Genomic DNA, 13,249 nt, shown 5'->3' with positions numbered 1-13,249 from the left:
CCTTGTATCATTTTCTAGGCCTCCCAGGTATTTTCATTTAAAGTAATGTATATGATTACTGCTGCTAGGGGGAGCTGTGACGTCAATGGGGGGCGTTAGTGAGATCGTGAGGTCTTAGAGGTTTCTTCTTCAATCTTGGAGAATGCCTACTACTGAAAACTAATAACATTTCTCCGTCTCATCATTTTACCCTATTAATTCAGTTACGAAATGTGCAAAAGTCCAATATGACTATCAGTACATTGAGGTAACATGGTTAACTACATAGTCCATGAGTTTGGTCACATTTGAAGGCAATTGAAGGGAGTTTTAACAGAGTGATAAACCGGTTGGTATTTCCCCATTGTAAGTAATGGAGGTTGGCTAGGTTGCTAATGGTTTACATGTAAGAGAAGGGAACAAGATGGCGTCTGAACTTTCTGTACTTTGTTTCAACAAAGTTTTAGATCCTATTTGTTTTATTTTCTATCAAAGACTCAGTTTAGTTCAGGTAATATATGTAAATATGTGATGTCTCGATAAAATGTGTTGATATTTCTACAAAAATAGCATTTAACAGTTCTCTAGCTTGATGCTAACCATATTTAGCGTGGCTAAGCGCTAGCTAGCTCTAGGTTAGTTGATTTCAGTCAACATCAGCTTACATGTTAGTGGTTTATAATATAATGGTTGTATCACCGTTTAGCACAGGTCTCCAGTAATGTATAGCTTTTTCCAAATTGACACTGATAGTACAGTGAGTTATATATAATGTCAATGTGTAGATGTGTGGTGATAGTATTTTAACCTCAGACCTTTTATTTTTTTGATACTGGAATATGAAATGTGGAGATGTAATGCAACAATAGAGTTGTAATGGATACTTGGTTTTGATGCAGCGACCAATTTGGCAACGGAATTATGAGTTGTAATCACTTAATAATTCACAAACAAAATACACATCAGAAAAATCACTAGAACTAATTATTAGCTCCACCACTACTTGTTACTTCTGTGAACTTTCATTATCCCCCCTCCTCACAAAGACAAATGTGAAAATATCTTGAAGTTATGTGGGGTTTTGGTAACAGAATTACAAGGCACAAGACAATATTACCAAAACGATTTCTCCAAACCCAAATGTAAGTGTTGATATTAGTAGTCAGGGGTCTTTATGTCAACATGATTCTGTTTTTATGTAGTTCTGATATTGGACCTCTTAAGACTTTTTCTGCTAATCTTTTCTAAGATCCCTTTTCCATCTGTTGACCCAGAAATCAAAGCCTTCACTGGTTGAAAAATGTTTCTAGAATTACATTTACCAAAAATATACACTCTTAGATTTAATTTCACACCCAATTACACATGCTCTTATGAACATTATAATTGGTGCTTAAATCAAATCAAATTTTACTCGTCACAACACATGGTTAGTAGATGTTATTGTGACTGTAGCGAAATGCTTGTGCTTCTAGTTCCGACAGTGCAGTATTATCTAACAAGTAATATCTAACCATTTCACAACAAATACCTAATAGACAATCCTTTTACATGGAAATGCCCTACTGTACCTCTAGAGATACTATCCATCCCCAACTAGTAATAAAGTGGTCGGGCTGGTTGCTACTGGCCTCTCCAGCTTCAGGCTGAATCACACCCATGATGAGAGGAGGTTTACTGGACACACAGGGAGAAACTACAGTCTGAATCCCACCCATGATGAGAGGAGGTTTACTGGACATACAGGGAGAAACTACAGTCTGAATCCCACCCATGATGAGAGGAGGTTTACTGGACATACAGGGAGAAACTACAGTCTGAATCCCACCCATGATGAGAGGAGGTTTACTGGACATACAGGGAGAAACTACAGTCTGAATCCCACCCATGATGAGAGGAGGTTTACTGGACACACAGGGAGAAACTACAGTCTGAATCACACCCATGATGAGATTACCTTTAAGGCATAAGGGTTTGGTTATTGTTAGGGTTAATGTTAGGGTTAAGGTTAGGGTTAGGGTTAAGGTTAGAGTCCGTTTTATGTTTTGGCCAGACGGGCTGTCAATGGGATGTTGGTCAGAAAAGTCCATTTAAAAACAGTCATTGCGTCATGTTTATAGAGAAGATCTGCACAAGGGCATAAAGTTTAAGATATAGCAAGAGAGGACAATATGGTGCAAGGTTGCCAAAGTGGAATCAAAAGTCATAGGCCTAATCATCAATCAAATATGAAATATAAAACCAAAATATAATCTACATATAAAGACAACATGTCATCTACATGTGTTATAGAATAGCTCCCTTCTCACATCCCAGGTCATGTTTGGACTGGAACGTGACAACTCAACGGGCTATGCGCATCTCCCCAATAGCCTACAGACAACTTTCCTGAGTGCAATGTCATTAATGTGACCGATATGTACAGTAAAATAAGCATAGTGAAGAAGGAAAAGATCCCACCTCTGACGCACAGCAGAGACATCACTGCTGAGATTTCCCCTGGAGCAAGAGTCCCTCAAGAATTTAAAAACAGTCATTGCGTTACAATGAATGTCCTCCCCAAACGCTTGTTGCATCGTGAACTATCCTTCCAGTCCCTTGGGAGTTCATCGGATGGATGATGCGCCGCTGCCATTTACTTGGATGAGAAGTTGGACGAACGCTCCTCCAGCTCACGATACGAAATGGTGGAGAACTACAGTGTGGTGATGTGTCGTTCACGAACGAACGGCTCTTTTTGAACGGATCTTTTTGTTGAACCTCGGGAACCGAATTGCATCGGTGAAAGAGCCATTCATCTGGCTCTATGATTTGCAAACTGCTACTACTGCTTGTTGAGCTCAGAACAACGTTTTTCTGTAGATAAATTACAACATCATTATCTAAAGGGGGTGAATTCTCACTGCAGAAACAATAAATAGTGGGGAGAGAGTTGTGATTGTATGTTTGTTTGTACAGTTATGGCTGTAATGTTATTATTTTGTGTTCTCACTAAACACCCACATTTGTATTTGTGTGGGAAATGTTTGTAGGCTATGGTTGCTGTTTGTATTTCATTGAACTTTAGGCCCATACAAAGACAAATCACACAACATAGAATTCCAAATAACTTTTGGCAAAAATACACGAAATAAAAGTCAAGTGAAAATAGTTATAAATGTCTTCATAATTATGAGTAGCTAAACATTATCGACCTTTGGACACTGATGCGCAGGAGAACCCCTAGCTGTCAATCAAGCAGGCGCGGTGAACGGATTATGACGCTCAAGCGTTCCAAATGACGCAACAATACAGCTCCAGACCAGAGAAAGTTAATGCCGAGGATATTATTCGGTTCAACACTAAAACTGAGGTTTGACACGTGTGATTTGAGGTGAGTCAAATATTTACAAAAGTTTACAATACATTAACCATCCGCTTCGTTATTTCTGTTGCTATCAATCACTCCATCTGTATCTACTCTTCTTTCTGTCTGTCGGACTATCTGAATTGTCTGTGTACTGTCTAGCCAGCATATGCCAGAAAGGTTCTTTCACAAAGGCTCATATTCACAAAGTCTCATAGAAGGAGTGCTGATCAATAATCAGTTAGGTCTTTTAAATTAAACTGAATACGTTTTGATGGACAGGAGGTCGACCTGATCCTAGATCAGCACTCCTACCCTGAAACACTTTGTGAACACAATCCAGGTGTACTGTGATTATGAAGTTGTGATGAGGTATTATTATATTAGTTGTGCTGATGCATGATGGGTTGTAGGCTAGAGCTTGAGGACTCAACTCTGAAGACTGTTTCTGAATTCACTGACCTGGTGAGTAAATGTTGTGTACAATGGCATCATCTAGTGACAGAAACATAGAAACACAGATTGTTGCTAAATGAAGGCATCTCTTTATTTTCCAGAAATAAAACTTGTAGACCTTTCCTGCAGTCTCTGAGGAGATGGACACCTCTTCTTCTTCTGGACGATCTCCGTCTCCTACTGGGACTGTCTTCTTACCCCCTCCTATCATGTGGAACAGTCTGTAAGTCATTCATCACATAACCTAGCTCTGGTCCAGGGCATTATGTGCGGCTTGCTGAAGGAAGGCTCAGTGTCTGCAAGCTGTACGTAACGCCCTGGACCAGAGTGACACATTACCCACCTCTGGCCATCATGGACAGTCAACTCATCACATTCACGTACTGTAAGTCACAGTTGTGTGATTTGTGTTATTAAAGACAGTTAAATTGAGCAGAAGTTGAATTATTATTTTAATATTGTAGTAAATTGTCTGAGTTCACTTCCTAAATAATGTGTTGACATTCCTTTGCTCCCAGCTACAAGCAGGCAGAGATGGAGGTTCACTTCCCGAGAGAAGAGAAGAAGACCTATACAGAGAAGGAAGCCCACATGCTTGAGTTGAGGGGGAAGAATCGAACAATCCGAAATCAGAAGAAGGAGATGGACAGACTCCAAGTGTGCCTCTGGGAGGAGGAAAAGAAGAAGAGGAATGGTGCAACGGAGAAGGACAAGATCATTGAACAATTACAGTTTGAGACAGACCATCTCCGAGCCCTTTTAAAAGATGAAAGGAGGAGAAGTAGAGTAGAAAGGGGTATCATGGAAGAGTGGAAGGCTGAGATCCTGAGACTGAGGGAGGCAGAGAGCCAGAGGGAGGCAGAGAGCCAGAGGGAGGCAGAGAGTCAGAGGGAGGCAGAGAGCCAGAGAGATGCAGAAAGACAGAGAGAAGCAGAGAGACAGAGAGAAGCAGAGAGACAGAGAGAAGCAGAGAGACAGAGAGAAGCAGAGAGACAGAGGGAGGCAGAGAGAGAGAGGGAAGCAGCGAGACAGAGGGAAGCAGAGAGAGCCACAGAAGCAATGGAGCACCAGAGAAAACTGCAGGAGATCCACAGACTCAAACAACTGCTGGATCTACTGATGGTGGACCTACAACTGGCCCACGTAAGACATGTCATTGTTATTAGTTATAAGGCAGTGTATATTTACCCAGCTGAAAATGAATAGTGGCAGACAGCGGTACGCTAACCCAGTGTTAACTTTTATTCCTTTCCTTAACCCTTACCTTAACCTCACTGAAACTATACCTAACCTTTACCTTAACCCAACCCTAGGTCCTGAACCTAACCTTCATTTATCTCAACCCCTATGCCTTTCTTCTGCCGGTTGAATATCCACTTCCTTATTAACGTCATTACTGTTGTTGTTGTTGATAACTGTATCTGTGAAGGTTGTAAATAGCTGCATTAGTGAAGCATCATTTGTAGGAGTAATTTCTACAAGCATAAACATCAGAGGCAACATCGTTGTAACATCACACAAATTGTAACAGGAATTTCTCAAACCCCTAACTGAATGGGCAAGAAGGTTGTGTGTTTGTATTTGAACACATTTTGGACATTATTGATTCCATAAAATGTCTCATAATTTTTTCAAACCATGATAATACATTAATTGACAATGAATTGTCCAGATGAATTGATCAAAATGACCCTGCTATTGATGTTGTCCAGTGTTTGATTCAATTACCTAGCTCTAGGTTGTATTTCTGTGTATCATTCTCTGCAAATCCTTTGAAAGTATGTCTTGGTAATAGATTATCACTAATTTAACCTTTTAAAATGAAGCAAGAGATTGAGAGATTGAGGCTATGGCAGAAAGTCATGGAGGATCAGCGACCAAGACTGGCCTGGAAGAACAAACCTATTGAAACAGGAAGAGAGAGGGAAAGAGAGAGGGAAAAAGAGAGAGAAAGGGAGATGGAAAGGAAGAGAAAAGCAGAATTGGAAAGTCAAGAAATGAAGAAGAAAGTGGAACAGGCAGAAGAAACGATAAAAGCGTTAGAACGAGAGATTGAGAGATTGAAAGAGATTGAGAAGGAAATCATATTTGAAAGAGAAAGAGACATGCGTATTGCAGAGAATGAGAAAGTCAAACTGGTCAACGAAAAGGTAAAAGAGTTGGAGAGAGAGGTTGAGAGACTGAAAGAAGATATGACAACAAAAGAGATTCAATACAAAATCAAATTTGAAAGAGCGAAAGAAGCGTTTAGAAGACAGAATGAGAGAGTGAAACAGGTTAACCAAAATGTACTAGTGTTAGACAGAGAGGTTGTGAGAATGAAAGAAGAGATTAGATTGAAAGACGAGACTGAACCAGAGAGAACATTTGATAGAGACAGAGAGAGAGAAAATGATTGGAGACGAAGTGAAGAGGAGTTGAAAAATAGAGTGGAGAGAGAGATGGAGATGGAGACAGCCCTCATCAATGACAAAAATACGTCTGAATTGGAGGAAGTCTTCAAGAAAATCAAGGAACAGCAGATAGAATTAGAAAATATGGAAACAGACAAATATAAATGGAAACAGAACCAAATGGACATGGAGGAGAAGATGGAGGGTGAGCACAACAAACAGAAAGAGGTAGAAAGAAAGAGAATGGAGAAAATACCAAAACAGAGACAAGAAGAAGATGAGAAGAAGAAGGAGATGGAGAGAGAAGAAGAAGAGGAGAGACGCAAACAGAAGCACATAGAGATGGAAGAGGAAGAAAGAGAGAGGGAGAAAGAGAGACAGAGACAGATCAAAAGGAAGAGAATGGAGAAGAGACAGAAAATTATGGAAAGAGAAGAAGAGAGACAGAGAGAGATTGAAAGAGAGATTGAAGAAGAAAGATGTAAACAGAAGCAAATAGAGATGGAAGAGGAAGAACGAGAAAGGGAGAAAGAGAGACAGAGAGAGATCAAAAGGAAGAGAATGGAGAAGAGACAGAAAATTATGGAAAGAGAAGAAGAGAGACAGAGAGAGATTGAAGAAGAAAGATGTAAACAGAAGCAAATAGAGATGGAAGAGGAAGAAAGAGAGAGGGAGAAAGAGAGACAGAGAGAGATCAAAAGGAAGAGAATGGAGAAGAGACAGAAAATTATGGAAAGAGAAGAAGAGAGACAGAGAGAGATTGAAAGAGAGCACGAAGAAGAAAGATGTAAACAGAAGCAAATAGAGATGGAAGAGGAAGAACGAGAGAGGGAGAAAGAGAGACAGAGAGAGATCAAAAGAAAGATAATGGAAAGGAGACAAAAACATATCGAAAGAGAAGAAGAGAGACAGAAAGAGATTGAAAGAGAGCATGAAGAAGAAAGATGTAAACAGAAGAAAATAGAGATGGAAGAGAAAGAAAGAGAAGAAGAGAGACAGAGAGAGATTGAAAGAAAGAGAATGGAGAAGAGACAGAAAAACATGGAAAGAGAAGTGAGACAGAAAGAAATTGAAAGAGAGAATGAAGAACAACTATTTAAACAGAAGCAAATAGAGATGGAAGAGGAAGAAAGAGAAGAAGAGAGACAGAGAGAGATCAAAAGAGAGAATGATGAAGAAATATGTAAACAGAAGCAAAAAGAGATGGAAGAGGAAGTACAAGAGAAGGAGAAAGAGAGACAGAGAGAGATCAAAAGAAAGATAATGGAAAAGAGACAAAAACATATCGGAAGAGAAGAAGAGAGACAGAAAGAGATTGAAAGAGAGAATGAAGAAGAAAGATGTCAACAGAAGCAAATAGAGATGGAAGAGGAAGAAAGAGAAGAAGAGAGACAGAGAGCGATCGAAGAGAAAGAGAGACAGAGAGAGATGGGAGAGAAAGAAAGACGACAACAACAAGAGGAGAGAAAGATAATGTTTGAGAGAGATCAAGAAGAAGAAAATATATGGAAACAGAAGCAAATTGACATGGAGAAGGAGGGAAGAGAGAGGGAGAACAAGAGACAGAGAGAGATAGAAGAGATACACAGACGACAACAACAAGAGGAGAGACAGAAACAAATGGAGAAGGAGAAAGAAAGGGAGAAAGACAATGACAATCAGAGAGAGATGGAATTAAAAGATCTGCAACAGAAAGAGATGGAGAAAGAAAAGATGATTATGAGAGAAAGGGAGGAAGCAGGAAGAAGAAAGGAAGGGCAGAAAAATATTTTGGGGGAAATTGAGGGACAGAATGAACTGGAGATAGAACAGGAGAGAGAGATGGAAGAAAAGCAGGAAGTGATTAAGGAAGCAGAGGAAGAGTACAGGGAAAGAGAAGAGAGAGGAAAGGAAGTAAGCATGAAGAAACATGTAGTAGTTAATGTTAAAGCAAAAGCACGGGAAGTCTTCAATAGGCGTAAAGAGAGGAGGTTAGAAGTGTTGAAGGGGGAGCGAGAACACATAGAAAGAGGACAACAAATCAGGAGGGAGAAGGAGGAAAGACGGCTGGAGATGGAAAGAAAACAGGAGAGGGCAAGACAACAAGAGGAGCAGGATAAAAAACGAGAGATTGAAATTGCTAGACAGAAAGAAATGTTGAGACTAAGAGAGGAGGAGAGGCAGAGAGAGGAAGAGAGAGAGGAGGAGAGAAAGAAAGCCATTAAATGCCTTTTATCTTTAATCAGAGAGAGAGAAGAAATAATACAGGCAAAAAAAAGAGAGGAGATGGTGGAAGAGGAAAGAAGGGAGATCCTTGAGTACAAGAGGGGTGACTTAGAGGAGGAGGAAAAAGAAGATGACAAGGAGGACATGCTCTCACCTGATAAAAGTATCCGAAGGAGAGCTGTGGGCTGGGTAAACAAGAAGTGGGAGAAGAGGAACCTCAGAAAGATAGAGAGAACGTATCAGAGAGAGGCTGAGGAGGGCCATAAGATCGTCCACATAGGTAAGACCTGTTTTCCCTCTACTTATGACATTATCCTCTTTAGTCTCCTCTACACACATTTGTTCCACACCAGTCATCATGTTGCATCATTGTTTCAATATAAAACTACTGTCCAAAGAATATGTTAGCTGACATGGCTCATTGAGTGACTGACTGACATAACAAGAAAAATACTGCTGATAACAACCACGTTTTTAAATGGTACCTTGTGTCATCTACTAGTCTAACTCTCAAGACTAAGTAGAGACCCAGAAAGAGTTCCTAAAAACACACACACAAAAACGTGTTTTGGGGGGATCCGGGGGCTACTAGTGGCCATGCGGCGCTAAGCGATCACATATGCCCTGGCACTATACAAAGAATAGGTGCCATTCTGGACTCATGTTCAACTTAGGGCCAGGTCAATTCGGGATGGGAATTATGGCACTTTATTGACAAATTCCATGCCTTGCTCAACTGAAAAGAGTAAAGAATCATTGAGATCCAATTGTGTTTTCTATTCTTCATTCCCTGTGTCCATTACATTTAAGTTGATACCAGATCCACTAAGTTGAATGTAAACTCTACTTCTTCTCCCCTCCCAGCCATCCCTGGACACACAAGGCTAACATCCACCATGACCCGGGCAGAGAGAGAGAGGGAGAAGAGGAAGGAGCTGCTGAAGGCTGAGGAGAGAAGGAAGAAGATGGAGGATTTCAATAAGCAGTGGAGAGAGCGGTCCCTGCTTAAAAAACAGACTCATCAACAACTGAAGGAGGAGAGGGAGAGGATGAAGGAAAACTACCTGGAGCAGATGAATCTGGAGGCTGATGCTCAAATCAACAACCGGTGTCTAACCACCCAACACAGCCACGATTACAACCACGGTCAGGAGTTGCCCTGCTGGGCCACAGGCCAACAAGTAAGCCAAGAGCCCACTGGATCTGCTGATGGCCACCAGGAAAGGCCAAGGAGGCAACAGGCATGGGCAGAGCATCAGGAGGGGAGTTCAGAGAACCAGCAGGAGGGGCCAGAGAACCATCAGGGGGGGCCAGACAGCCAGCAGCTAGAAGCTCCAGAAGAGGCTGAAACATCAGAGCGAATATCCAAGACAAAGAAAAAGCCAAGCATCTGGAAGAAAATTAAGATGAGGTAAAGAATGTTTAAACATCTATTCATGTTTTACACTGTTAATATACATGTCATCACTTTAAAAAGTGACATTATCCAAATGTGAGGGTTTAGTGTACATGCATCACACATGTAAATATATAGATACTTACCTGTCTCTGTGATGTCTTACAGCCTTCCTGACGTGCTGTCTGCCTAGAGCTGGAACTCGATGAAGCCACAGTTCCACTGAGGTTACGTTGGTAATTAAAAGTGTCGCCCAATAATTCCTCCTCCTCTTTAAGTCATCGAGCCACATTTCCTCCTCAAAACATTATAGTCTCCTCAAGCCAGCAAGTATCCTCTTTATCAGGCAACAAACCATCGAAGGTCAGTGACCCTCCTCCCAAGAACAGAGACTCTCATCTGTATCCTAGTTAAATTCATCTCTGCTTACCACCTCTACAGTCCTAGAAAATATCCCAAAAATGGAAATGGTTTCAACAGAAGTCCTCCCCTCAGACCAGTGGCTCCACAGACCAGAGTTTCTCATCTTTATTCAAGTTGAATGCAACTCTGATCATTTCCACCACCTCTCCTGTTAAGGGGAGGTGCTGAAAAGGAGGTCTGGGAGGAGGTCTGCAGGTAGCCTGGACCGGACCGGTAGCAGCTAAGTTGCTGGCTCCATCCCCGGGCAGAGCTGCTCAAGTCAGGCCAGTGATGTTTGATGATGTCATTTTTGTTAGCAAAGTTTTATTCTTTAATAAAAGCATTTAGTAAAAAAGCAATATTGTTGTTACGGTGTGGATTGTTTTGTTATTTATTAGAATTGAAACATCCAGTAGTCATGGTAGATGTTAGACTTTCAATGAGACACCTAACATTCCATCAGTTTGATACAATGTGTGACATGTTATATTAGAGAGGAGTCCTCTATACACATCTATTTTAGACCATAGGAGAAATATCAGATTGAAATAGCTTCTCTAAGAATCTGAGGAGAGAGCAACAGTAGACGCATCGTTAGCTCTCCCACCTCCAGTTCAGTACTCGGGTCATTCCACCAATTGAGTACCTTTTGGGGAGTGTAACTTTATATTTCACCTAATTCTAACATTCTGTCATAAAGAGCACATGTTCAACTTAATATAAAACATGTTTCCCATCTCAAAGTAACAAATACATACTATAGTAAGTGCCTATTAAGTGCCAAATAAAGTGACAGGGTTGACTGTAACAGAGTTGACTATTTCATCTAGAATCAACCATAGATCCCCATGTGACAGGTGTCAATGATTAGTTATAGGAGAAACAAGACCAAGATGAGACTCTGGACAAGGCGGATACGGTATATTCGAGGCCTTTTAATCAAGCATAGTGATATCTGGCAAACGTGCAGCACGGCTCCTATCGTCCACTCTTAGGGAGCTTTCGGAAAAAGAGGGCGTAACACATATTTGGGCAGTACATTTATACATTGAAATGACGTAGGTAGATTCTAGTAGTCCTGGCTCCTGGTTGGTTGTTCGTAGGTGATAGACAGTCCTCTCCAGCCTGTTGTCAGTATCCCATTGGTTCTTGACAGAGTTCTTTGTCTTTGTCGCCCATCCCAAAGGGTTTGGAGCAGTGTATATTCATGGGTTATCAGTGTGTTTAACAACAGTCCGTGAATGCGTCATTACATGTTTTAATATGTTATTACAACACCCCCTCTTCACGTCTATTAGACGTGACAAAAACTAAAAGTAAGAAAAATAGAATAGGACATTTTAGGAAATTTGTAGTCCCCCTCTTCACGTCTCCAAAGAGACGTGAAAATTACTCATATGTGCATGTTTCAAACTCCACCAGAGGATCCTCCTGTTGTAGGAGGGGGAACATCAGTGCAGGGTCATTATTTGGTGCAATAGCAGAAGTAATGACTCGAGAAAACAGGGAGCGGGCACATGGGATGCAACAACAGCCACAGAGGGTTAATATTGCAACAAACACAGAGATAGAGACCAGAATAGAAGAGACCAGGACCTTATATTTACCAAATGCATCCATCCAGGAGTCCCACGTGCTGGTATCAACCCCAGAGTGGGATTTCATTTTACCATTCAGGGTACGTAGTCCTTCTAACGCAACAGTGAGACTGCCATCAGAGGCTGTGTTATTGGGGATAAATGTGCAACATTGCTCCCCAAACATAAAACATATCCCACCCTTCTCAGCCAGCAACATGTCAACGGCAATGCGATTTTGAAAAGCCATAAGGGAGGTAGCCGCCAGTTGACCATGTACGGCCTCAAAACCTTGTTGAGTCCAGTTCCCTAATTTTTGGACATTGAAATGTATATAGTTAATGCGGTCAACATTTTTATTCACAGTGCACCACCAGCAGAGAGATGATTCAAAACCTGCGGCGACCTGGTCCACCAGCTTGTACTCATCAGGGACCCCACTAGGAACACCTATAGCATCAATATACGTGGGATCCCCAACAGTCAGGGCTGCTTCCCGCTTGGTTCTGGTAGGCAGAAACTGTGGGTCCACAGCCTGTATCCGGGTCACCAAATCACCCACACCTATAGGGTAAACAGAGATAGGCAGTAGAAGTGTTACAAGCGCACAAGTACCCGTAGCCTTATTGGGAGGTCTGTCAAAAAGCCGAGGTCCCCCACACCACCACCAGATGTCAGCCCTGATCACTGGCTTAAAAACACCAACTACTACGATAGTATTTGTACACCAACCAACAGGGAGCAAACCTAACTGTAGTATACCCCCTGTCATGTTAATACAGGAGAATTCGGCCCTGGCAACATCAGAGGAAAATACTGGTGCCCTGTCCGTAGCGGAGACAACAGGGTAAACTGCATCCCACAAGAAACAATTACCAGTCGGATTGTCTTGGTCCATAAGGGGCATTAAACATCCGATCTCGACAGTAGCCGGGACAATGCGGAGCAATGGTCGGGCACCCATGCAAACTACACAACTAGTGGGGGTTGTATTGGCTGCTTGTTCGGTCAATAATAGCCAATTGTTAGACAAACCTGAGATACCTGTAGCAACCCGAATGTTCTCATCTGGGGTAGGGGTGGTGACCACTAAAACAGCAGAACCCCACCCATCCCTGTGCTGGGGCAGGGTATGTGGCTTTGCCATATCGTCACGCACCGTCACAGAAGTAGGCTGTGGTTCTGGCGTAACACAGATATATAGTGTGAAATGGACTTCAGCCCTGTCGGTATATACATATGGGGCCAACGTAAAAACCTGACACCCCATAGTGGTCCCAGGTCGTACAATCAGCTTTAGTTGAAAACCAGTGCGTGAAAATGTAAGCCGTTTGCGCCAGGCAAGAACAACCCGTCCCTTGGAATAGCTGGACCAGTCATGCCCTGTTTCTGCCACCAAGTTTTTTCAAGACCACTCACCATATCCCCCTTTGGTTATATACCAGTTAAAACTGGAATAGGTCCATGCAGGTAGCCCCAAACTATTTTTCGCATG

At 41.8% G+C, this 13,249-nt stretch overlaps 2 protein-coding genes across 2 annotated transcripts; both read left to right on the top strand.

Moving 5' to 3' along the window:
- The first annotated feature begins 4,303 nt into the window (after window positions 1-4,303).
- On the top strand, window positions 4,304-6,464 carry LOC149982732 (uncharacterized). The gene has a single exon (XM_090236908.1). It carries the CDS (start codon window positions 4,316-4,318, stop codon window positions 4,985-4,987), a length of 672 nt encoding a protein of 223 aa, XP_090093034.1. The 5' UTR covers window positions 4,304-4,315; the 3' UTR covers window positions 4,988-6,464.
- Window positions 5,602-9,794, top strand: LOC149982731 (uncharacterized). Its single transcript, XM_090239242.1, has 4 exons — window positions 5,602-6,589; window positions 7,580-8,659; window positions 9,244-9,525; window positions 9,562-9,794. Exons 1-4 carry the CDS (start codon window positions 5,602-5,604, stop codon window positions 9,792-9,794), a joined length of 2,583 nt encoding a protein of 860 aa, XP_090095368.1.
- Window positions 9,795-13,249: the final 3,455 nt, after the last annotated feature.

The sequence above is a fragment of the Oncorhynchus mykiss genome, chromosome 6, assembly GCF_057628025.1.
Source record: "Oncorhynchus mykiss isolate SJ-2025 chromosome 6, ASM5762802v1, whole genome shotgun sequence".
Lineage (NCBI taxonomy): Eukaryota > Metazoa > Chordata > Actinopteri > Salmoniformes > Salmonidae > Oncorhynchus > Oncorhynchus mykiss.
Note: the sequence above shows the minus strand (reverse complement) of the source record. Positions and strands in the feature narration are given on the sequence as shown.

Bases quoted from the DNA above. Each gene is read 5' to 3' on its own strand.
- LOC149982732 (XM_090236908.1), top strand. From the start codon at position 4,316: ATGGAGGTTCACTTCCCGAGAGAAGAGAAGAAGACCTATACAGAGAAG.
- LOC149982731 (XM_090239242.1), top strand. From the start codon at position 5,602: ATGAAGCAAGAGATTGAGAGATTGAGGCTATGGCAGAAAGTCATGGAG. The intron at 6,590-7,579 runs AGAAAATTATGG...AGAGAGCGATCG, and splicing joins GAAGAGAATGGAGAAGAGAC to AAGAGAAAGAGAGACAGAGA. The intron at 9,526-9,561 runs GTCAGGAGTTGC...CAGGCCAACAAG, and splicing joins CAGCCACGATTACAACCACG to TAAGCCAAGAGCCCACTGGA.